This window comes from Anabas testudineus, chromosome 10 (assembly GCF_900324465.2).
Source record: "Anabas testudineus chromosome 10, fAnaTes1.2, whole genome shotgun sequence".
In the NCBI taxonomy this organism is placed as follows: Eukaryota; Metazoa; Chordata; class Actinopteri; order Anabantiformes; family Anabantidae; genus Anabas; species Anabas testudineus.
Window position 1 is genome coordinate 14,709,387 of NC_046619.1, and position 25,342 is coordinate 14,734,728.

At 42.1% G+C, this 25,342-nt stretch overlaps 3 protein-coding genes across 6 annotated transcripts in view; 2 read left to right on the plus strand and 1 right to left on the minus strand.

Moving 5' to 3' along the window:
* atp11c (ATPase phospholipid transporting 11C) overlaps positions 1-2,245 on the plus strand; it is a 36,930-nt gene extending 34,685 nt beyond the window's left edge. For all 4 annotated transcript variants that reach the window (XM_026357305.1, XM_026357306.1, XM_026357307.1 and 1 more), the window contains one exon: positions 32-2,245. Coding sequence is in view for 2 of the 4 variants with exons in the window: in XM_026357308.1 (XP_026213093.1) it covers positions 32-82 (51 nt within the window). In the remaining 2 variants the exon portion in view is untranslated. The remainder of the gene's footprint in view (positions 1-31) is intronic.
* A 1,100-nt stretch (positions 2,246-3,345) lies between these two features.
* On the plus strand, positions 3,346-21,116 carry mcf2a (MCF.2 cell line derived transforming sequence a). Its single transcript, XM_026358504.1, has 30 exons — positions 3,346-3,791; positions 7,584-7,652; positions 7,854-7,968; positions 8,333-8,423; positions 9,731-9,850; positions 10,175-10,291; positions 10,501-10,650; positions 10,749-10,864; positions 11,039-11,153; positions 11,380-11,499; positions 11,675-11,866; positions 11,948-12,139; positions 12,254-12,425; positions 13,571-13,647; positions 13,803-13,888; positions 14,033-14,099; positions 14,269-14,384; positions 14,961-15,030; positions 15,137-15,229; positions 15,449-15,541; positions 15,644-15,769; positions 15,911-16,132; positions 16,715-16,807; positions 16,941-17,019; positions 17,134-17,197; positions 18,347-18,447; positions 18,867-18,976; positions 19,309-19,421; positions 19,627-19,730; positions 19,831-21,116. Exons 1-30 carry the CDS (start codon positions 3,677-3,679, stop codon positions 19,869-19,871), a joined length of 3,339 nt encoding a protein of 1,112 aa, XP_026214289.1. The 5' UTR covers positions 3,346-3,676; the 3' UTR covers positions 19,872-21,116.
* Positions 21,117-21,889: 773 nt separating this feature from the next.
* f9a (coagulation factor IXa) lies at positions 21,890-24,808 on the minus strand. The gene is made up of 8 exons (XM_026358503.2): positions 24,721-24,808; positions 24,406-24,587; positions 24,304-24,328; positions 24,060-24,173; positions 23,531-23,665; positions 23,078-23,439; positions 22,867-22,990; positions 21,890-22,725 (listed from the first exon to the last, which is right to left on the minus strand). The coding sequence occupies exons 1-8, from the start codon at positions 24,773-24,775 to the stop codon at positions 22,127-22,129; spliced, it is 1,596 nt and encodes a 531-aa protein (XP_026214288.1). The 5' UTR covers positions 24,776-24,808; the 3' UTR covers positions 21,890-22,126.
* Between the last annotated feature and the right edge of the window lie 534 nt (positions 24,809-25,342).

Here is a 25,342-nt window from a genome sequence, read left to right on the forward strand (position 1 = left end):
ATAAAATAAAGTAAATCTGTCTGCTTTCCAGATTGCAGCTGTCACACCACTGTCCTACAAGAACTTGAGGGAGCGTGAGTAAAAGGCACCACAAACTCACAGCAACACTGGTATCAGCTGCCTTCGGGGTCCTGTCAGGTCAGAGCTGTGTGCCATCATGCCTGATGTGAAAGGAGAGGAAGAGAAGAGAAGAAAAAATTTAAGAAAAGGACAGATGTGCAGACTGGGAGGATAGGATGGAAAAGGGGTTTAGCATTGTTTTCACTTGTGTCTCCGCTCCGTCCTCTGCCAAATCTGGCCGCCTCCTCCCACGCATGCCTGAAGAGCAGTGCCCGGCAATATTTTATAAAATACCTACTCAGATGATAGGCATGTTTCTTCTTTTCCATTTTCTTTTAAATACTAGCTTACAAATGAATGCATACATGGCCGTCTTGTCAGTAGCTCTATCCAACTGCTGTGCTTTAAGTAGCAGTTGAAATGTTCGTCCAAAGAATGGCTCCCCTGCATGAGAGAAGGCTCTAAAGAACACTTTGCTTCACTGTTCAGTCACTATATTCTGCATAGTTTGTTTATAAAGACACAACGATCTCATTCTTAAATGGTTACACTGAAAAAGCTATTATGATTGTTTTTCACTTATTCTTAAAAAGCAGCCATATGTTTAAGACTATTCACTCATACAGATACAAGATGAAATGTTACTGAATGTGATCTCAGTCAAACAGAACGTTTGAATGGTTTGCTTGTGTAAGGTGACTGTTTCCAGTAATGAATCTACATTCTCTATTGAATACTAAACTATAAAAGGAGCTAATGGAGGTCATTTTACCACTGAATCCAAAAAATGTGTGTCTGTGTGTGTAAGATTTTGATAACTTTGAGTTAGGCTAAGCATGTCCTGGCAATGAAACATTGCTTGGAGCATGAGCTGACTCTTCCAACCTCAGAGATAATTTAAGAGAATACAATTAAGATGAGAAAATTAATATATGTACTGCACTATATATAGCTTAGAGGTATATGATAGCATCTGCTCAAAGCCAAAAAGGTGAACGAGAAAGGCCAGGAGACCCGTGTGTTATGAAAACCAGGATTACTTGAACCTTGTTTATGTAATCGAGTTAGACATTTGCTGCACTATTAAGAAAAAATGGTTTCATCGTTGTTGAGGTCACCTGAGTATGTGCTTGAGCACACACACACGCACAGATAGATGAGAGCATTACACACAATAACCACACATTCATTGAAGTATTTATTTTAGTTTGTTACCCATTATCTAGTTTGCATATTTTTCTCCACCTCCTTCCTCTGTTTTTGGTCAGATGTGCCAACCCTCAGGATAAAAGACTGGGCTACTTGGTCTTTTGTTCTTTCTTGTGTGTAGTGCTTCGTTGATTCTTACATTCCATTTAAACATGCCATGTTTTTTCCACAAACATATTGTCTATTTGGTATATTTATTACATGTAATTTTACTCACAAATGTTATATTTTATTACATACATTTTTTTTTTAATAGTGGAAAGTGGTCAGCTTTGTGCCAGTTGATTTGTGCCAGTTATCCTGTGCTACCAACCTGGTAGTCTTTGTCCTGTAAAAACAGGCAGCCCCCTAACACACTCTCAGCATCCAAAAATCAACCTCTGAACTTATGCCGCTCCTTTTTGCCAGGTGATTTAATGCTTTAAACTATTGGGCGCCAGTCACTAATCGTTTATATTTCATGTTACAGTCAATTATTAAAACGTCTGTCAGCGTGGTGATTTTTATAGTCTTCTGCTTCACTGATTTCAGAACTATAACTCCAGAACAGTACTTTCTTTTACTGACCTATCTGACCCCACTGACTGTAGTGTGCCTCTGCAATATGGCACATGCAATCATAACATCTAATGGAGATGTTAAAAAAGATTTGATTAGTCCCTGATATGGGGGGGTTCTTTTATCTGTGACATAGCAACTCCAGACTGCACTGTGCTGGAGATGCTGGATGTAAGAGAACACACTGAGAGGGGCTGCCTGCTTTGTTTAAAATAAAAACAAACATACAAAAAAACACAAACTCAAAAACCTTTAAGTGACATCAGAGATGCTATTTTCAGAGCTTAAAATATCTTAGAATCTAATGTTTTGCCTGTTTAAATGAAAAATATTAAAGGATGGATCGTATTTTTAATGCAACATTTTTCCAGACCCTTTTGTAAGAAAACAAAATGTAAAAAAAAACAAAAAAAAAAAACGGAGGCTCTGTGGCTGTGGATGCTGTTCCTGTGTGTGAGGTGCAGGTGGACACCTTCGGGCACCTCAGCAGCCATGTGTAATGCTGCAGGAACACCTCGCACCACTTCCAGCCATGTGGGCCTCCAGCCCAAACACTCCAAACCTCCAAGCTGAATGTACCTCTTTGAAAATAGTATATTCAAAACCTGACAATTTTCTGGAATAAAGCAAAATGTTTTGAAGATAAACAAGTGTCTAATAGCTTTTTGTCACACCAGCACTTATCTCAGTAAATCATGTCTAATGTAAGGATGTGTGTATCTGTGCCTATGTGTGTTGTATGTATTTGCCACACTAAGCAGATGCTGTGTAGTAATGAAATGCCTGAGCAGCTAAGCTGGATCAGCTGAGTGGCTACGTATCAGGGCCGGGTTCTGCTGCTCTCCCACTGCCCCGTGGGAGACCTCACATCCAGAAAACCACAGGCATTGTGTGCCACTGCCTCTAGGAGATTTACATACATGTATACATAATTTTTCTAACCTCCAGTGTCTACTGTTAATGATCCATTCAGAGAAGCTGTGGGCTCTGGGGAGTTGAGAAAGGTCCTGTGTAGCTGTATGTACACAATGACGTCCTTTCATATTTGTTCTTCTGTCTGAATGTGATTGTTGTGTATCAAACTCTTCCCATGTGCCAAACTTGTTGGCTGAGGGTGTGGTAGATTTTCATTTTCACTTAACAAAAGACCTATTCTCCACTGTGTGTGCTTTGACTGTATACTATAGATGCTCTATAGAGAAAGTAGGCATATAAAGATGGCAGACCTACTGTAGTGAAGTCAGCGTTATAGAGAAGGCATAGAAAACAACAGAAGAGAGCATGACGAGTGTGAAGTGAGAGGAAACGTTGGGAGGGAGTTGGCACTCTGTCAGAAGTAGAGTCCCGAGCTCTGCTCTGTGCAGAGCTGATGCACCAAAGCTCAGAGAAAGAGGGGGGGAGGGGCGAGAGAGAGATAGACAGCAGTGGCCAGATGGAGTCCTGTTTGTTTTGGAGTAGCTGACTGTTGCTGAGAGCGAGAGGGGCAGTCTGTCAGCAGTAGCGTGTGAGGGGAAAAGATCATCACATCCAGTCTGGGCAACAACAGCACTGTAAGCCGCTGTTTACTGCACATGTGAACAGGTGTCTCGGTGTCGCTGTGCTGCTCACTGTGGAGGCAGTCTATGCAGCTCTAGGTCAGGAAGATTCAGCAGCCTCGGGGACCTGTCCCATCTGGATGTAGGGACGCAGAAGCAGGCAGGCCTAAGTTTCACTGTCGTAGCTCCTGGGCTGTTTATGCAGACACTATGGATGGTTATAGGACTCTGAAGAGGATGTGACGCCGGGACTGCTAGTACTTCCCTGACAGCATCAGTTCTCCCAGCCGGATCCTGTGTCTGAGTGGAGGGGAATGGGCCCGGCCTCACTGCAGGAGGAAAGAGAGACGGAGAAAGAGTCCGAGGAGGAGATGGAGAGCTACCACTGCCTTCTGCAGGCTGGCTCCCAGCTAGAGAACACCCTGCAGCGTGAGTATGATCCCTGCAGTCGTCATATAACTTCTTGTAATTGCTCTCAGGCTTTTGATTATATTACTGTACACTATTTCCTCTGAAACTATTACTACTACATATACTACATTTAAAAAATCTCCTCTCAACACAATACAGCAAACTAAAGTACTAGAAGTCATTTGTAACTCCTGAGAACCATTACACGAGGTAACTGAGAACTGTACTATGTTTCTTCAGTCAGTCAGTATTATTGATGTGCCAGTCCTGCAGCTTTGCTGGAAGAGTGGGCCAGTGCAGGGATTATGTCAGCTATTTTAAGCCATCACAAATGGATAGATATGTATTCATAGTAATAAATTGTAGCCTGTACATCAGTCGGTGTAGATCAATAGGTAACAGATCTGGGAGAAAAATGCATACGACCAATGTCAGCTGATTCTTTAGGAAGGAAAAACATGGCGTTCAGGAAGTACATAACACTTTCCTATTCAGAGCATGCAGTTGTGCTATGTACTGAACCGGACAGCATCAAAAACAGCGTTACCCTCGGAGTCATAACACATGAGGGATGTTTTACAAATAGCAGAAGAAAATTGAAGAATAAAGACAAGATGATGGACTGAAATAGCTCCTGATGTGACCGACAGCTCCATGGAGCAGTTTCCTCCAGAGACTAATGTGATTACTTTGGGATCTTGGCAGCCATGAGTTGTTACCTAATTGATGGGCCTTTGCCTCTTTATGTCTCCGCTGGGATCACTGTACCTGGGCTGAGGTGTGTAGGTGACAGTGATGACGGGGATGAGGCCAATCTGGGTTTGTATGGTTTTTCTCTTTTTGTGGGAAATGTTGGCCTTGCTCTCTGGGTTTGACCTGCGGTAAGACTAACGAGGAGTCAGAAGTGAGCATAAAGCACATTTGTAATAACTCAGGACTATAGATTCATTGACTCCATGGGTAATGACACATTATTTGTGGTCTCTCCTACACCTGTAAATTAGCATCCTCAATGTCATATTCAATTATTACACTTTTTAAGAGTGTGTAAACGTTCTTTAGTTCGTTTAAAGACTGCAGGGGTTTCAAAGTCAATCCAAAATTGACATAATACACTTGACCCAGGGCCATATGACGGTGTTGTTAGACAACACCCAGAAGAAGACTGTGCTCCTGTGGGATTACAATCTGGAAATCTGGAATGTTTGCTGCTTGTCTGCTTATCTTTTAAAAGTCTGTATAGAACCATACGTGTCAGTACAGTTTACCAGGTATAACACCTTTTCAGCGTTTTAACTTAGACAGTTGAACTTCAAAGAAACACCTTTGAATTAGTTCAGAACGTTTTCTCCACCTTTACACTGTTCTGGTAAATACACAGATTTTTCCTTGTTCCACCAAATACATGGAGGTCTGTGTAAAACGGTTCTCCCACAGTGACCTCAGGAATAAATACAGTTGCTGTGTTTCAAATGTTTACATATTTACAGCCAAGACTTTGTCATGTGTTTATAATATGTTTGCCAGCCAGTAAAACTTTCAATTTTCCTTTTACTCTTTCCTTTCCTGAATGTACTAAAGCCACCCACCAGTCCAATCCCCACTGCAGTGAAAGTGTTGTTTAGCAAAATATCTCATGACCTAAAAGCAGCGTGAGGCTTCTGTGTACTATGAAAATATTTATATATGTAAGAGGGGATTTCTTGCTCTGCAAGAGATTACACATCTGCTTTTTCAGGCTGAATTCAGCATCGCTGCTGGGTTATGATGTGTACTACATTCATATTAGTCTGTATTGTCATTCTGTGTAGTTCAGATAAACTGTACCATCAGTTAGTTTATTAAATGACATTGTTTTACTTGATCTTTCTTAGTTGTTGCTATTTTTCTGCACAGAACACCTGATACTCAGGTAGAAGTCATGTTCAAACAACCTCAACATGTTTGTGTATAATCATTTGCCAGCATGTTAATATGGCCGTTTTACTGTGGCCAAAAAATGTATCCACACCCCTATGACGGCTGAGACACTCCTCACTTTGTATGTACTTTGTCACTGTGACACAAAAGGCCTGTTACAAAAGCCCAATAAAATCCATTGTTGTTTAGTGTTGTAAAAGAATAAAATATTCAATGTTCAGGGACTGGAGACTTTATATTGGAGCCATTTGTAATGAAATCAGTGTAGATTCCTGTTTGGACAACAGAGATAAGCTCCCTGCCTTAAGCTTTGTATGCAGACCAAAATAATTGGTCTTAGTGTGAGTTTCTCTGGCAACAAATCTGTTTCCATCCACACCAGCAAACATTTATCTTCCCATGTGTAAGAACTGAAGCACAAACAGAGGTTAATTTGACTTTCACCTGTGCAGACCCGGAAAGGTCAGTAAGGCGAGCGCAAGTGAAACCACGTCACTTCCTCAACTCAAGCAAAACAATACAGATGAAAAATGACACTGTGATTTGTGATTCACAGAATTTGTTGCTGTACAGCAGCATTAAAAATGTTGCAGTTTGCAGCAGAGACTGGTCTTTGCTTTGTTTATGGCAGACTGCAGTGTGCATGCTTGCATATTTTTGCTTGCTTGCAGTGCAGGCAGAACTCCTCCAGTAGTTTCTCTGATTATATTATTAGCTTCTTATTCAGAAAGGTTGAATCTGGCACGTACAAGAATGTTACACTCTTCTACATCTTAGTGGTTTGCACATTGTTTAATATAGCAATGACCAACTGATGTGGAAAATATACATCAACATATTTAATACCAGCCTCAACTACCTAAAACCTTGTGACAAAGGTTATAAATGATTCCAGAAGTATTTCAGAGTAACTTAACCCTGCATCTGTGACACACATCAAATATTCAGCAGGTACCCGTAGAGCTCATTACTTGCTCCCCGACAGCCTGACGGACACTGTTACTGCTGCTGTCGACACATGAAAAAGGACACCACCTGTGCTCTTCCTGTTTCTCTCATCTTTTTCTGACTCTGTGTTTTTATATTCCTCTGCTCCCATTCATTTTTAATGTCTCTATCCATTATGGATGAGGAAATGAGAAGTTGTGAGCCAGTTTACTTCCCTGTTGATCTGTTTTATAATCTGCTGGACTGGTTTTAACCAGTTAATAATGAGGGACTGTGTGTGATTTTCTTACGTACTTTATGGGTTCATTTGGTTGTGATTAGTTATAAAGCTAAATTGGTCTCTTTAGCACTAGCATACGCCTCTTTGTTTAATGTGAGACACGCTGCACACATTTAATAGCTACTCCAACTAGAACTCTAATGGTACCAGGCCAGGCTCCCTGCCAGTCACATTAACAACACACCAACATCAGTTTGGATGCCGTGCAGTAAATGAGCTAATGTGTTTTTAGTGATGTCATTGTCTCACTTATACCAGATGTAGGATTTGCATCTGCCTCAGCATGACAGCATTTACAGCTACTAATGGAACACATGCAGAACCAGTAAGTCGTAAAGTTTCAGTGAGAAGTTTTCATCTATTCTTGGATTAAAGCTGAAAGATGATTTTTTTTGGGCCTGTCTTTAAATAGAATCCATGTCAAATGATGGACTGTGGCTGCTGTGGTGGAGATACCTTTGCAATTTTTAAATGTGGGGGTCTTTTGGGTTTCACAGACGGCCACAACTTTAGAGCTTTGTAAAGAATAAAAACAATCAATCAATAATAAAGAGACAGAAGAGTCAAAGGTCAATGAACCTGTGTAACCCATGAAAGTTTGAATTATGCTGTTTTGCGTTTTTACTTCCCTCAAGCGTTAAAATGTGGGTCTTTTCTTCCAGAGGTGACCGTCCCAGTGAGCTTGAAGGAGGTGGGAGGCTATATAGAAAAACAGGTGGCTTACCTGTCAGGTGACGCATCTCTGTTAATAATAAACAATAATTTCACATGAATTATAGGAAATTAAATATCAGACACTTCTTGTCTATTTTGGATCTCTGTCCCATTATCATCCTCCCACCCTGTGATCGCTAAGCACACAAACAGCATGTCTGGACAGACTGGTATTTTCCATCTTATAAATAAAGTGATGTTTCATATTCTTTTCTCAGGGGGCCGTGGGGAAGATTCCAGCGTCATCATCACCCTCCCCGAATGCTCGGCTTTCAGTGACATTCCAGAGGAAGCTTTGGCCAAAGTCTTTAACTACCTCACTCTCATCCCTCGGTGTGTCCTCCTTCGTTTATTCCTGTCGGTGTCTCTCCCTTTCTTTTTTTCTGCAGTGCACCAAAAAAGCCCATCACTTGTATTCTGAGCACAGCTGGCTTCGCTGCTGCTCAGCTTGCTGAATTAAATGTCCTACCGATGCCCTCTGTGTCCAAACCTCACTCTCCCAAGAAATGAGGGAAGTTTAAAGTTGAACGTGCAAAAACTTTTTCCCTCGTGTGCCATATCAGTGAATTTTACATGATGTAGAAAGAGCTGCAAAGCACCTCTTACTTACCTTTCTTACTTTTCCATCTAAATAATAATAATTTTCCAGTGCCTTGCTAGTTTGATCTATATGCAAATGCGTACATTTTTCTTGCAGAACCAGGCAACCTGGAGTTAAATTTATCATCATTTTAGACCGAAGACTGGATACATGGGCCTCCATCAAAATGGCACTTGCCAGGATAGCAGTGAGTTTCATATTTCTTTTCATTAAAGTCATTTGTACGTCTAATCAATGTTTCCAGTAGACATAATGCCTACACAGTCAGTCATCATTGCTTGTGAGCTACTTCACTGTGCCTATAGGCTGCTGTTTTATTTATGAGTTGCTGTCCATGGTGCTGGAAGGACAGCCCCTGCTCCACCAAGGCATCAGTTTGTGCTTTTGTTTTGGGCTCTGGTTTATATGGTGCATAGTGTGCAGAGGATCCCAAACATCGTGTTTGCTCTGGATGTTTGCATATTGCTGCCAATATATGAGTAAGCAAAAACTGTGTGATGACGCGTGGTGCTGAGGGGAGGAAAGGACGAGGAAGGCGGGAGGGAGGGAAACGTTGCAGTCAGCGCTGCCACCCTCCGCCTGTGAGCAGCAGCGGCAGCAGCAGCAGCGCTGCGGTGGTCAGGCAGCCGGAGGAGGCTGCACACTTGAGCTTGGCACTGCTCTCCAACGGACAGCCGGGAACTTATCACTTAATCAAGATGACTTCCAACACCATGGCTGATTGCTTTTACCGGCGGGGAGTGCCGAAGATCCAGAGGAGCCCGGTAATGAGCTGCTGATTAGTTTAATTCACCGTCTGAAGAGTTTGGGTGAAGTTTTTGGGCGGGCTGGGTGACTGCGGCAGTGGCACCGGCTGTGGCTGCTGGCCAGTGCAGCACTGCGGTGCAGAGCGCACTTCTGCTTAGTCATGCGATTGTCTGAGTGAAATCTAATCAGACTGATGTGTGGGTTTTAACACATGTTTCTTCTGTAACCAGAGCCTCGAGCTATCGACCCCGGTTCTGGGGGATAAATGAATGTTAGAAGTTGTGCGTCACAAGCAAACGCATGGTCGGTATTAGAAGAAATGAATACAGTGGAGGTGTCAGTGCGGTGTATAGCTTATGAAGTCAGCTGGAGAGGATATATATCCTGCATTGTTTCTATGTGTGTCACAGACGTTGAATAAAATATTCAATGCACTTCATAGTGTCTGTTTTGCTGCAGGATGTACAGTTTGAAATCACCACATCCAGACATGGTGAAATAGTAACATGTGACGTGTCAATGGTGGAGTGACTGGACCTTGAATCCATTTGGCTGAGTGACACAAGAGCTGAGACCTGAAGTGTCTCCTGCCAGATATGTGGCGTGAAAGCTTGTTAATGCCTCTCAGCTGGTGTCAGTATGCCTACAGTAGCACTGTTGTGTGAGTGAGTAGATGTTGTGGTATGTTTATAGATGTTTGTGCACCATGTAAAGTTGATGGTCCAATCTTCCTCCTCTTACATCAAGGCTTCCTTCCCTGGGAACCTCCACCTGGTGTTGGTGCTCCGACCCACCAGCTTCTTCCATCGCACAGTTACAGATATTGGTTTTCGCTTCAGCCAAGAGGACTTCATGCTCAAGATGCCAGTAAGGCAGCTCCTCCTCAGTTACCAAACATGTGACACATCACAAGAAGGTACACCTCGTTCTTGTTAAAACCCTGATCTCCATGAGTCAAACAGCCAAGAGCAAACCTGAAACAGCTGTAAAAAAAAAAAAAAAAATTAGCAGGTTTTATCGTGTCTCCTGCTGTAAATTCAAGAGACTACATTGTTTTGTTTGGTTTAGTATAAACACGATGTAATGATGTAGAATTTAAGGGGAAACTAAACACACCACTCTAATGCCTTCGTTTGCTGAAGGTAGGCAAAGTGTTTTTGTGAGCTCTCAGATGTTGTGTTATTCTTTTAGGTGGTGATGCTGAGCTCTGTCACAGACCTGCTGCGCTACATCGATGAGAACCAGCTGACGTCAGAGTTTGGAGGCACTTTGGACTATTGTCACAGTGACTGGATCGTTTTACGAACAGTATGCTACAGATCAGTTCTGAAACACACTGGGAGTTAAAATCTAACTGTGCTGTGTGCCCCTCCTTTACCCTGCACAGTGATCATAATCCACTAAGGGCTCTGGCACAGTCACTGAGGGATTGTTCTCTGCTTTTCATTACCCAGCTCTACATTACAACACATACACACCTGTATTCCAATATTTCTGTGTTTTTCTTTCCACTACAGGCCATTGAAAGTTTTGCTGTAACAGTCAAAGACATTGCACAGATGCTACAGGGCTTTGGCACCGAGCTGGCAGAGACAGAGCTGCCTGATGAGGGGAAAGCCATTGAGTATCTCCTTGACTGTCACACTACTAAGTACAGGAAACTCAAGGTGAGATCTCAAATGTTTACATATAAGATCTTTCATCAATTTTGATTTTTACAAAATGCTGGTATGAATACTGATATAAATGTCTTCTGTTTTTATAGGATGCAATCAGGTCAGTGTCAAAGGAGGGTCGACATCTTCTCTCCAGCCTGGCGACCTCTGGAAAGGAGGATGACTCCCAGTGGGATGTGAAGCTGGACTGGGAGACAGTGCAGAGGTATGACGTCTTCAAGCAGCTTGTTTTTCTCATGTTCTACCATTTGTTTCGTTATCTGCTAAGAGCTGATTTTTAAAGTCTAATTGTAATGTAACACAGAAGTGTTACAATTATCATTTTCAGTATTAACAGTGAAAATGAATGAGATCTACATAACGGTTCCTCTGTTCTTAGACTACTTGCTCAGCTTAGAGACATGGAGTCAGCCTTTGATGGCTTCTTTGAGAAGCATCATTTGAAACTCCATCAATACCTGCAGCTGCTCAAATATGAGCAAAGTTTTCAGGAGGTAAGGATTCATTGCACATGTGCGTATCTAAACTGTAAATATGTCTACATGCATGCCCATATTTCCATATTCCTACAGGATAGCATTTTAATTTTGGGCACAGAGACAAACATCAGGTTTAATGCGTGCAGCAATCCCTCTAGAGGCCACTAGGTGGCCTTTATGCTTCTATTCTTGGTTTTCTTCTTGGTCTCTACATTTCTGATGATGTGTGTTTTCTGTTTAGATGGAGTTATGTCTAGAGCATCTGGTGGCTCAGGAAAGGGAGTTATCCATACATGTGGACACTCTGGCTCAGACAGAACAGGGTCTTAAAAGGCTGGACACTCTGGAATGTAACGCACAGGTCCGTGTTTTCCAGTGCAAAAAATAACGTGTTATCTTGCAATGGTGCCACATGGATTTGCCACAGATAAACAAAATGTAGTGGACACAAGCAACCTAAAAGGTCTCTGTCATCACGGTGTTAGTTTTACTATGAAATCAATATCTATTCGTTTTTTCTTTGTTGGCTCTGTCAGGATGTAATGGCTCGAGCCCAGATCATCATCCTTCACGGGCATCAGCTATCAGCAAATCACCACTACGCCATGGCTCTAATCATGCAGCGCTGCAATGAGCTTCGCCACCACTGTGATACACTCAATTGTGCTCTCAAGACAAAACACTCTCGACTTCTGCACGCACACCAGCTGCTGCTCTGTCTTGGACAGGTATTGAGATGTGCGTCTGTATCTCCGCCAACATCAAGACACATATCTTCATAACGATATACATGTGCGCTTTGCCTTCAGGCCCAAACGTGGTGTGATGAAGGAGCGTATCTGCTGGCCAGCCAGCTGGTAGATAAGTTCCAATCTAAGGAGGGGGCCCAGGCTGCCTTAAGGGATATTGAGAAGTTCCTGGACGGGGCACCGTCAATGCTGAGCTCAGGACCTGACGTCATAGCTGTCGAGTACGAGGCTGTAATCACACCTCAGCTGCAGGTCAGAACCCGCAGCCTGTTTGTAAGACCTATAGCAATACACGTGTCAGTACTATTTGTGGATTTTACATCAAGTTAATTCCCTATGTTTGTCTTATTTCTCCCTCTCTGTTAGGATGAGATAGTGAAAACATTTGAGAAACATGCCAGTGTGCAGCTGATGATCCAGAACCGTCAGGCCTGTCTGAGAAAGCTGGCTGATAAACATGTCCGACCAGTCCAGCTGGTGGCCCCCAGGCCTGAAAACCCACCACGTGCTAAGTCCCCACTCTTCTCCCCCAAGCATGGTACAACACAGACAGGCACACACAGTCTTTCCTCAAAAGAAAGAATCAATTAAATATAGATTTTTTTTTCCCCACTTCATTCATGCATACATGTAGAAAGTATTGTTTTACTATATGTTAATAAAACATATGCCCTTAGATAGCTGCCCCAGTTTGCAGCACATAAAATAGGCTTTTGACAAATCAACTTACTTCCTATCCACTCTCCCCTCTTTCCCAGGCCCAGTATGGGGTCTCATTCCGGCTTTTATAGCTTTATCTCCCTCCCCCCTCACATCTTTTCCTTTAGGGACTGTGTTTAAATTAACACATCACAGGTTCCCACTGCATAGGCCTGAGGTGTTTCTGATTAGGCTTTGGGGTTAGCAGGCCACCTTTACAAACAAGCCGGAACAAGGGTGGAAGGCATAATAAGTCTACAGGGATGTACTGTACCTGACAGTTCTATTAGTCAAGATAGCTGCTAAGGAACCATATGTGGTTCATATACTGTATATTACAGATCCTTTCATCTCCCCATGTGTCACAAGGGAGATGGCACTGAACTAACCATAGTACAGTAGCCAATTAATACAATACATGCTGCTGTTGTGTTTATATTATCTGTCTCCATTCAGTGAGAGTGTGAAAGTAATATGTTAGATAGCAGTTTTATGTTCAATTTATGTATTTAATTAATATTTGTTCCTCTCGATACAAAGTCACTATTGAGACAGTGTGATTATGAACCACTCCATTGATACTCAGACAACAAAACAATTGAAAAAGGATTTAAAAAAAAGTTGGTTTTGATCTGTTTGATATACTACATGCATGAAATGTTTGTTTGTGGATGCACACCACGATCTACCACAGCTCAACACTCAGTTGATCAAATTGACACTGGCAGCTTTGCCAAACACTTCTTTAGATCTGTACATGCACCACTGGTTCTGTATGAACCTGTAGAGGAGGGAAATTATTATCATTCATTACCTCAAATGTCCATAATGAATGTTTTTACTGAAGAATAAAACCAGCTACCACGTTCACACCAATTATTGTTTGATATAGAGTGGATGTCTTCAGTTCAACTCCATTCGAATATATGTTTGTGAATTACACTCTTCAGGGAGCTGCTGCTGATTGTGATCTGGCTTTCACAGGTGATGGCTTGAAGTTCACATTTGACCTCTCTCTGCCTGGGAGAAGAGCATCTCGAAAGAGCCCCAACACAAGAAAAGTAAGGAAAAAAACAAACACATTGTATTTTATTGTTTTATTTATTTCCCTCTTTGATTACAGTTGCAATATGTTTGAAATATACTTTTTTATTCATCAGTCTCTAGTTTAGTACAATAACATTTTTTCAGTGATTTCCATGTGTGTTCTGTACAGATAGAGGTGATTCACGACTACCAGGACAGCCGGAGCTGCGTGTCGTACAGTCTGGAGGGAGAGGACAGCCCGGATCTCTTAAAGCGGTGGGGAGGAGCAATCCATCCAGCCATCTGTCTGTCCACACTGCTGCTCTTGATGTTGTGTACTTTGTGATTCTGTTTGTTCGCTGCTAACAATACCCTCTGGCTATCTCACTGTCTACTTCTCTGTGTGTGTCTGTGTCACAGCCATGTGATGAGGGAACTCATAGAGACAGAAAGAATCTATGTGGAGGAGCTGCTGTCAGTGCTGCTGGTAGGAAAACACAATTTTAAATTCCTTTTCAGTGTCACAAAACACTGTTAATCTTACTCTGCATATGTGCTGATACTTTTTGGTTAAATGATTCCCTCTAATACATTTTTATGACATATTCATAAGCCCTACATTTCCATTAATACATTTGTGCAATTAAATTTTACAGGGCTATAGGGCTGAGATGGACAACCCAGCTCTGTCTGGGATTCTGCCGCCAATCCTGCGCAGCAAGAGAGATATCCTCTTTGGAAACATGCCAGAGATCTACAATTTCCACAGCAGGCAAGTGATTTACATCTCCTATCACACGTACTGCTGTACAGACATGTTAAAAGGACAAAAATAAGTATATACAGTTCTTGACTTATGTCGTGCAGTAGTGAACAATAAACACAGTAAAGTTTTTATACTTCTATCACCTTTCCAACACTAGAAATATCTGTTGTGTACCATAGCTCATGTGTAGGTACAGTTTATATACAAAAAGTATGTATCTTTGGGACTGTGGCTACTCTACCAAGAAGCAGGCGGCCAGTCAGAATGACCCCAAGAGCAAAACAAACACTAAAGAAACAACCCCAGATGACAGCCAAAAATTTGAAGTCATCACTAGAACTGACATCTGTGTTCACATACTTTTTCCACTAGCAGTATGATGGCTTTATGGTTAAAATGGCTCTATAAAGACATGAAGGTTCAGATTTTTTTGTGTTATATAGATGAAGATCAAATCATGTTTTACGACAAATTAATAGAGAAAACCATGAAACACCAAAAGGTTCACATACTTTTTCTTGCCACTGTATTGGGTTTGCTGTGTTTGTTTTGATCTAATGCTTGGCCTCTTACCTTCTAAAGGGTTTTCCTTCAGGCCCTGGAAGGATGCCTAGAGGCTCCTGAAGGTGTGGGAGCTTGTTTTCTGGACAGGGTGAGATGCTAAATGTTTATGTTCTGTAGCAACTTTCTGTTTTGATATGTGCAAAACTTGTTTCCACATTTTCAAACATTTTTTTTTTTCTCTCCTGTTTCTCCAGAAAGAAAGTTTCCAGATGTATGAATGCTACTGTCAGAATAAGCCACGCTCGGAGGCGCTATGGAGACAATTCTCAGACTGTGGCTTCTTTCAGGTCAGATTTCATCTCTTTTTTTTTTCCTGCAGCAGTTTTACAAGATAGATTTGCAGCTTTTCAGACTCTGGAAACATTTGATTCATGAAAAAAAACATGTTCTTCTTCTTCTAAAGTAATTAGTCAAAACAAATGTTGTGCTCTTAAATTACCGTTGTAATTAAAAAGGAGTGATCTGTCACTGTCAAAAATTACACGCACTGTGTATTCTTTGTAAAGGAGTGTCAAAAAAAGTTGGAGCACAAACTGGGCCTGGATTCCTACCTGTTGAAACCAGTCCAACGCCTCACCAAGTACCAGCTGCTGCTTAAGGTCAGACAGAGACACACACACACACACTGTACCATTTTAGCTACCGTATTTATGTTGCATGCATTTGCCTCAGTGGCTTGTCTTTTGTGTGTGTATTCACAGGAGCTGCTAAAATACAGTACAGATTGTGAAGGGACCTCCGAACTGCAGGGGGCACTAACAGCCATGCTGGATCTGCTCAAATCAGTCAATGACTCCATGCATCAGATATCCATCACAGGTTATGAGGTGAAACAGATCTATTCTGACAGAACTGGACTTTCTGAATTCCCTACACGCTAACTGATTTCAAATAATAAACATACATTTTACTGAGAATGTACTTGCACCACAGGCTTACACATAAATCCTTTCTTCCATTATATGCAGGGGGACATTTGCGAGCTGGGCCGTGTGTTGATGCAGGGTTCTTTCAGTGTGTGGCTCAGCCATAAAAAAGGTGCCACACGCATGAAGGAGCTGGCTCGCTTCAAGCCGATGCAGAGACACCTCTTCTTGTATGAGAGAGCGCTGCTCTTCTGCAAACGCAGGGAGGAACACGGAGATGGCTGCGACAAGACCCCCTCGTACAGCTTCAAGCACTGTCTCAAGGTTGTAAATCTCAATTTACCGCTACTGTAGCATAAACGATTTGGTATTTATTATGTAGGGAACTGTGAATGAGTTTATAGAAGTCATATAATTATAAGAATTTACACTGTTATTATCAGAAGTTACTTCCTAACTGACTTTCTTTTAAAAATGGAGTTACCACAGTAATATATCTGTCACTATACTAAGATTTCAGCACTAAGCAATAAAGTGAATGATGTATAATTGATTTTAGTGTCTGCATTGTTATCTTTTAACATTTATAAGTTACCCAGCTGGCCACAGAAACTGGTGTTGCTTGTCAGACGTCTTCTGTTGTATTCATGTGTGCGTGTGGGGGGGGGGTGTCACAGCTGGTGTCACACCAAAAGCTGCTGCTGCTGGTCTTGATTTATTATTGAAGATGTGGGGAGGAAGCAGTCGCGCAGCGGAGGTGTGCGTACGAGTGTGAATGTTTGTGTTCTGACAGGACAGATGTGTTACATGATGTAAGTCTGGTGTACGTGGCACTGTGTGTGTGCTGCTGCTGCTGCTGCTGCTGCTGCTCGCGTGTCGGCGTAAACCGCGTGTGTCTCTTGGCAGATGACTGCGGTGGGGATCACAGAGAACGTCAAGGGAGATGTGAAAAAGTTTGAGATCTGGTACAGTGGCAGGGAGGAAGTGTATGTGGTTCAGGTAAGGAGTCTTCAATACCGCACCTCACTTACCTCACTCTATGACAGAAGCATGTGATAGAAAGAAACCTACAGTACAGACAGTGTTATAGCTCACTTACCGCCTTGTTTAGAAAGTTTCTATTGGTTCTCAGGCTCCTACAGTGGAGGTGAAGATGGCTTGGCTTAATGAGCTTCGCAGAATCCTGACTAACCAGCAGAAGCTGCTTCGAGGTCTGTGGGAACATCATATGTTATATGTCATATGATATATTCACGTGTTAATATTTAACTGGTATTCTGTCCGTTGCATCTCTGAACAATACCTGGTTCTTCCTCTTCTCCTAGACGAAGTGTATCAACATGGACAAATGGTTGGACACTTGCAGCTCTCTCCTCCACATGCTGAGAGGTCAGTGCCTCAGGTTGTTTACGGACACAGTATTTACGGTGGCGTGCTAAGCGCATGATGGAGGCGTCGCACAAACATACAAAAACACACAGCCACATGCAAACACAGCACTACTTTCTGCTTCTGCTAAGATGTCATAACTGATCGCAAAGGCTTTGTGTGTGTGTGTGTGGGGGGGGAGGTGTGGGAGAATGGGCACAGGCCCCAGTCTGTCCATTGCTGTCCAGTTGCCTATCCCCACTCCTGCCATCCCTTACCTGCAGGGGCATGCGGCCGTCGAGAGGGGTTCCCAGGGGCTGTCTGCCGGGGCTGGACTTTGTCTCACTGTCGGCCGACGTGTTTCTGTGCCTACGTTCCCGGAGCCCCTGTCCCCGAAGCCCCCGGCAATGGCCTCGGCCGCGCCCCCGCCATCGCCCCCAGCGCCACTGACCTGCCCTAATGTTCAGTGGTAAACTCAGCCTGGCATGACCCACTTGGCCCAGCTTGACTCAAAAAAAACCCAGGGCTGCTGTGTTTGCATACTGATCACCACCTGCACCCTGTTTTACACCCTCATTGTGATATAGAACTGATCCACGCACCCCTCCCATGCGTCTCAGTGGCTCTTCCATGGTATTTCTGACATGTTAATAATCTGCATCTCAGATTTGCTATTTTGCATGTGATGCAACGGGAAAACAAAAGAGTTTCATTCCACGAATGCTCCTAATTTTCTCACAAAAGTTGCTTTTGAGAGATGTAATCAAGAAGAATTCAATAAATATAAAACCTAAACCCTTTAATCTAATAATTAGAGTGGTCAAAAATAAGATTTTCCCCCATGTTGCCACATCTAAGCAACCTGTGACCACTGTGTCAATCATCGGTCTGTGAGTCCCACCTCCCACCTTTTACAGAGAAGCTTACATATGCTGCTCTGTGTTCTGCTCTGCTCTCCGGCTGTTGCTTGAATGGTTGTATCTATGTCAGAATAACAGGACAAAGATGTTTCTTAACACTGATCTGGGGTCAGTTTTACTGTTCCCTCTTCTTTTGGTTATAGAGCAGAGTGAGAGCTGACCCTGGATTATGTGACTAAGGATAACATCAGTGTGCCGCCGACTGTGTGAAGCATTGGGTGACGGTGTTGTTCTGTGTTTGTTCCCCTAGCAAGCAGCAGAGGGCGTCTGTGAGCTCAGAGGACACGGAGTCCGGGAGGAGCAGTCCAGACCCGCAGCCCCACTCCCCAAAACACCAGCACAACCGTAGAAGTGAGTAAATCTCATGCGCACACTTTTAAGCCTACAATGTAAGCGAGGCTTAAATGTGTTGACATAATCAAGTAGATACTTAGTAACTGAATCACAGAACAAGTTGAGGAAATCCAATCAAACCTCTTTTAAATGACTGTTCATAATCTCTAACTCATGTAGGTATTTGACTTTTCGCCTCTCAGCAGTTCAGGTGTACTTTGACCTGAAGAACCAGGTACATCAAGGAATTTGGGGGAAAAAGGTCCAGCTACTGAGATTAGCTTTTGAATCTACGTTCTTATTAATTTCCCAGTAAGTGTCAACGGCGTCATTATTATGCCAACATAGTTACTAAGTATCTACATGGTGCCTTTAAGGGGAAGTGTTCACAACAATGTGGTCATTAGTACCTGTAACATCCAAAGTCTGTGTCCCAGGTTGGCCTGGAGCTCATCACTCCGTAGACATGTGCGAGGGTCTGGAGTGGCCTGGAGGTCGGGACGGTTTCCCCCCATCTGACACAGAAGAAGAGGTTTTAGTGCAACTGGTGAGAACAAATACAACCACAGACCTGACTTACCTCCATTCACAGTAGTAGCTGTTCATACCACACCGACTCTACTACATACTGCATTTTGAAAACTATGAAATCTTACATTTTGCTATAAGAGACATTTTGTAGCCACTTCTTTAACAGATTAAAAGCGGAAAATGCACTAATATATCTTTCACCTTTCATCTGTGTGGTTGTTATTATCACTTTATAATTTCATTTTAATTCTATTTTGGGGATTTTGTGCTTAATGAGATTGTTCATCTTCATCATGCCTTCTTAAAATGCCTTTTACTATGTGCTTGATGGTTTTCCCTCTGTGTTAGTCTCCAGGAAGATACAGGGCTTTGGCTGACTGTCTTCAAAATGGACCAGACAGCATCACCATCAAACGTGAAGATGTCATTCAGCTGCAATGTGAAGATAGCAAGGGTCGCTGGTGGGTTTTCTTTTTCTTCTTCTTCAGCCTATCAACATTTTTCCAGTTACCCGCACTGTTTGAATAAGACACTGAGCTCTGCTTGGCTAAGAAACATCAAAACAAAAATAAAAGAAAGCCTGATAACAATGTTTATTTAATTTCTTTTGTCTTTTTTTTTCCTCTTATCCCAACCTCACTTACCTCACTTCCCTTAATCTTTCAGGCGGGTAAAGAATTTGAGTCGGAGACAAGAGGGCTTCATGGCAGCTGCCAGCCTGCAGCTGATTATAGGAAACAGCAGTCAAGGACACTCGTCCAGACTCGGGGGTAAAGAAAAGACATGGGCTTCCAAGATGACAATGTAAAGCTGAGCTATAGTAATTTCTGACTTTGATTTTCCTTTAAAAGTCTGTATATTTTTTTGTAGACCCAGGGAACCTGAAGGCAAGAAAGCTCAGCTCCCCATAGAGAAGAAAGCACAGAATGTGAATCCTCTATTTACAGTACCAGTGGATGATGAACAGACAGAAGGAGCAGTCTGAGCCATAGCTATATCAGCCACCCACTACTCTCTCACTCACTGGTGCCGTCGGCTTTTCTTCAGCACACTTCAGTCATTACAGAGCAAAAAAAAAAAAAAAACAGACTCTACAGACCTGATTTTCTCACAGGTTTGGATCGACAATCTCCTGGGCCAGCGTCTTCTGATACAGGTGAGCAGTGGCACAGGAACTGTTTTGCCCTCTTGGACAATGCACAGCGGAGCTATGGATACTGACTGGCACTCAATCTGCAACACACATGAAGTCAGCAGCAGTGGGTCAGTTTGCAAACTGTGGACTGAAACATTTTTCATTCCAGTGTGTGTTTTTCCTGTTTGTCTCATTTATGTGCTGGATGGATGCTTACCCAGGATTTGCCTGAAACATTTCTTACAGCAGACTTTTGTACATACACAGTATCATTTTTAACATTTAATGTACCTCAGTGTGTCATCTTTGTGTAGCTAGTTGACGTTTTTCCATCAAACTACTGTGTTTCCTACATTTTATTCCTTAAAGCACCAATCTTCTGAACTAGAAGTTACGATGCCAAAATGTGCCATGCCATAATGCCTTTTTTAAATTCTCTTGTATGTACTGTTTGCAAACTCAAATGCTCTTTTTGCTCCAACTTGACCTCAGAAATATCGAACAGGCACTTTAATAAGGTGGAAGGACAACAGAGACAAACTACTACTGTCTAGTGAATGTGTTCTTTGCTTACCAATTTACCTCTGTTGCTACTGTCTTATTGATGCTGTTGTTTCCTTTGTTTATTCCTGAATGCGTGCATGTGTTAGGAAGGCAGGGGAGACATACCCCCTGCATGACGGCAGCAGTTGACATATCAGTGATGGTAATGTAAGACACAGGCAGACATGATGAAGATTGATAGCAATGTATTCCTCTGTGTGCGTGCTATAAACAAATGGAAGGTGTGTACCACAGACACTGTCACTCACCTCAGGAGCTTTTGGGAGCCAACTGTCAGTCACAGTGTAGTAAAGGAAGAGCTAGGCAGGGTAAAAGAAACAGAGAGAGAGAGAGAGGAAGAGATTCCCCTTTATGTTCCTCCTGCCTCCATAAAAGAAGTAGATTGTTTCCTCCTCGCTTTTATAACTCAGTTAATCTTGGGTTCTCCATTAAAAGGGATTATACATCCAATGTGAAATATACCCTCTGTGTCGTAATTAAATATTGATTGCAGACTTATATGAATTTATCACATCAAATTGAGGCCCCAGTCGGAGGGCTGCCTTTGATACACAGTGTTTGATATGGAAATAAGTCTAGAAAGCAGCAGGGGCCGCTGCGCACTACACATTTCCTATGTTGTTAATTTATTTATTTTGCTGTCATGTTGTTCCTTCGTATTGCGAGGTATCTGGGCAGCCCTGAATGAAATTACATCTCCATATATTTACAGGAGCTATGCTCGACGGCACACAAACATCCCCTTTATTTTTCATTCATGCTTGTATGACAAAACTGGATGATTTCTTTGTGACTTCAATCCGAAATGCTGCAGATTTTGCACAGTTTCCATGTAGGAGAACAAAAAGAAAAACGCTGCTTGAGATATTATGTATGTATGAGCCAAGTAGCCTAAGCTTCATGCTGAATGTTTCTTTAAGACGAAAATGCTAAATGCATGACAACTGAACAATAAGCAGGTTTCACGTTTGTTTGTTTTTGGACAGTTAATGTTTTAAATGGCTTCTTTTTGTACAGCTTTAGTTCTGTAAAAAAACATAATCAAATAAACAATTTATGTTATTGTTTCTCTACTATTTGATATCTACATTACACATTAACAACTGTGTAACTACTCTTTTTACCTGTGCACTCTTTGTAATGTAAACTGCTTTTGTTATTATTATTATTATTATTGAATTAATTAATTAATTAATAAGTATAGTGGAACTGATCAGGAAGGATTCAAATGAAATTACATATTTTTTTTCCCCACATGTGCGACATATTTAATACAGTGTTTTAACCACACACACATGCACTTTTCGTACAGTGACACTAGTTTTGCACATTAAAAACTTACCACTGTCCAATTTTGTATTTAACTGCATATCAAATTTCTTTAACATTTAGTTCAGTGCAATTTGCAATTTGTGAAAATTTAGTTTGCATTGATGTTAAGCATAAAACAAATAAAGAGTAATATTTTTAAACTCTATAAGGGCCAGGACCTTCTACATCAAGTGTCGGCCTGTGTTTAGTTAATCCCATAACGAAGTTGATCCATGGGTAATAAAGAGACACATGGGTGTACACGCCATACTTCCCAATCTTGGCACATTCTTCCCCCCAGCTCACGATGCCAGTCAGGAACCATGTGTCATAAAAAATGTTTGCATGAGGACCGCCACTGTCCCCCTGACAGGCGTCTTTGGCCTCATTATGGTATCCCGCACAAAACATAACGCGTGTGATCCTGGCACTGCTGCTGTGCTTACACTGTGTTCGATCTGTGAAGGGAACCTCAATCTTCTGTAAGGTGTTTGATGTGGATCCGAGGTAGCGTGTCCGACCCCAGCCGCTAACCGTTGCCATTAAGGAATCCTTCATCAGGGCCTCAGTGAAAGCCCTGGGCCCTATGCAGATGGGTCGGACCACTCTGGAGAAGGTGATGCGTTTTTTCAAGTGCAGCAGGGCGACGTCATGGTTGTACAAGCTTATGCTGGCATTGTAGAGTGGGTATATGTGACGCTCCAGCACTTCATGATCCTGCTCTGTGCCCTCGTTTATGTAGATGTTATGCTCCCCTGTGAGTGAAGATATTAGATATAGATATCACTGATTCCCTGTGAACATTTACTCTGCAATGAAGCACGTGCAGTAAATGAACCCAAGGACAAGCTCAATGCAAAAAAAAAAAAAAAAAAAGCTAAGTCAGTCAACCTCACCCACTCTGACGAAGAAGGGGCCTTGTGACACGGAAAGGCAGTGAGCAGCAGTGATAACCCAACGTTCACTGAGAATGGAGCCACCGCAGAACACTTGACCACTGGTATGTGCTATCAAGGCCACCTGAATAACAAATTTTTCTTCTTTTTGTTATATTGTTATTGCTAAATAAATGTTATACACATGTACATGTGGACCTCTATACAATACCTGCCATGGGATTTCTCCTGGCACGACCACCGTGCCACCTACAATGCGTCTAAATGGATGCGGTGGTTCCTCAGAGGGGTACTCCACAGTGGGCTCTTCCTCAGTGGGCTCTTCCTCAGTGGGGTCCTCCGCCTCAGTGTACACCCACAGGGGTAGTTTCTTTACGGACTGTTGTTGTATAGAATTATTTGTGGTTGGAAAAGACACGGTGTTACTGGCTGGAGCTGAGGGAGGAGATGTAGCAGCGCTGACGTTGCTCAGTGAGGTTCTATTGTGCAGGTTTGTAATCTCACGGCGGGACACAGACCTTCTGGATATAGACCTTACCCCCATCAGGGCAGTTCTGCCACATGGGAATGGAACTAGTAGTGTGAGAAATGTGGAGCCACACTGATGAAGTAAGAGTCATTACTTTGATATCTAGCACAGCATTAATGAGGGATATGTCAGTACCTTCTGGTTCACAGTTCAAGCCGTTCTTCATCAGCCTGTATCCTGTGGCACAGGAACATTTTGTGGCGGAGGTTCCCACTGATTCACAGAAGTGCATACAGTCTCCGTTATTCACATCACATCTTTTTACAATAGCTGAGGAGGAAAAAAAACACACACGGGCACAGAACAGGTCATTTTCTTGTATGTACGTACCTGTTTAATAACGTCACTACCACTTAGAAACTTTGCTTTCTAGTGCAGCTGCTGCATTGCCAGGTACTGTAAGTGTGATCCATGTTAATGCATTCACGGCTCACAGCAAAGGCACCTTGGCTGCTGTTTATAGAATTTCCAAAAGGACAAACAACCTAATTTTGGAACCTAAAACCAAACTGATGCTAGATGCGAGTCATTGATTTGATTTAAAAATAATAATAAAAAAGCACCTGGCTGTTTATCTCTTCTCATATTCCTCGACAAATTTGAATCATGTAATATAGAAATCTAATTTCTTTTGATTTAAATCCATCCATGGGACTTAACTTACTAACTTCACAGTTCCTGCCAGTGAAGCCTGTTCGACACATACAGGTGTAGTGGCCAGTATGGTCTTTGCATGACCCTTGGTTCAGACATGGATTTGGCTCACACTGATTGCCATCTGAGGAAGTCCAGACGCAGCAGAAAAACAAGCATCTTTACATAAATCCATGTGATTAAATACAAGTTATGTTGTAAGTAATTTCAAATATTAAGTGATATTAGTAGGAGTCAGTTAAAAACATTCTTACCAACATATTTTGCCCAGAACTCCGTCTAGAACACAGAGTAACGTCTCTGATTAAGCCAATTAATAAAACATGTAACATAGGAGTGAACAAACAAACACTTACTGTCTTTTCGTCATTCTCAAAGATCTCTCTGGCCTCTTCAAAATCACAAGTTTCTTCAGCACACTCTCTCTCCAAGTTGCCCTTCAGCAGCTCCTCGAATATGCCGGTGTTATGGCGTTTCTGTCTCTGGAGAACACTGTTGGCTGCCGGACTGGAGAGAAACACTGGGCCTGAGCTCGGAGCTGTTCCCAGTGACGACAATATAATCACAGTTTATAAGTAAATGTCTCAACAGGTCACAACAACAAATAGTTAAAGATTACATTTATATTGTGCCGAAGTTATGTCTGAGGATCATAAATCATTTTATAATACCTCCAGAGCTCAGCTGAAAACCCAAAAACAGCAAAATCAAAGAAACTACCGCCATTTCAAACTGCTGTCAGATGGTGACAGACATAAACTGGACTCCAAAGTACAAAACTCTGTTTACACATGTACACTCACATTTAGTTAAATGTTTGTTTAGAGAAAAACATCCCGACTCTGTGTGAAAAAGCAACAGGGATTTCCATGTGCATATGTTTATTTGTATATGAACAACCAGCATTATCAGAATAAAGAAGTAACCACTGCACAGGTTAAACCTAAATCAGTCATTAAACTGATGTGTAGTTGTAAAACATTTAACTTTTCTAATCATGTTGCACTTTGGACTTTTCACCACAAGATGGGGCACATACACCAGTCATTCAACCACATGGTGCTAGAGAGTGTGGCAAAGATCTGTCACAGACAAATATGATGTGCCTAAAATAATGACACAAAAACAGATCAAATCTTTATCGAGAACAACCATAAAAACTTTACAGTGCGAGTGGAAAAAGTATGTGAACTCTTGGAAACCCCTTCTGAACCTTTGAAGACCTAAGTGGTGTTAGTTTGTTAGTTTGGACTAGAACGACTACGACTGCCAAAAACTACTCAAACTTTTTGA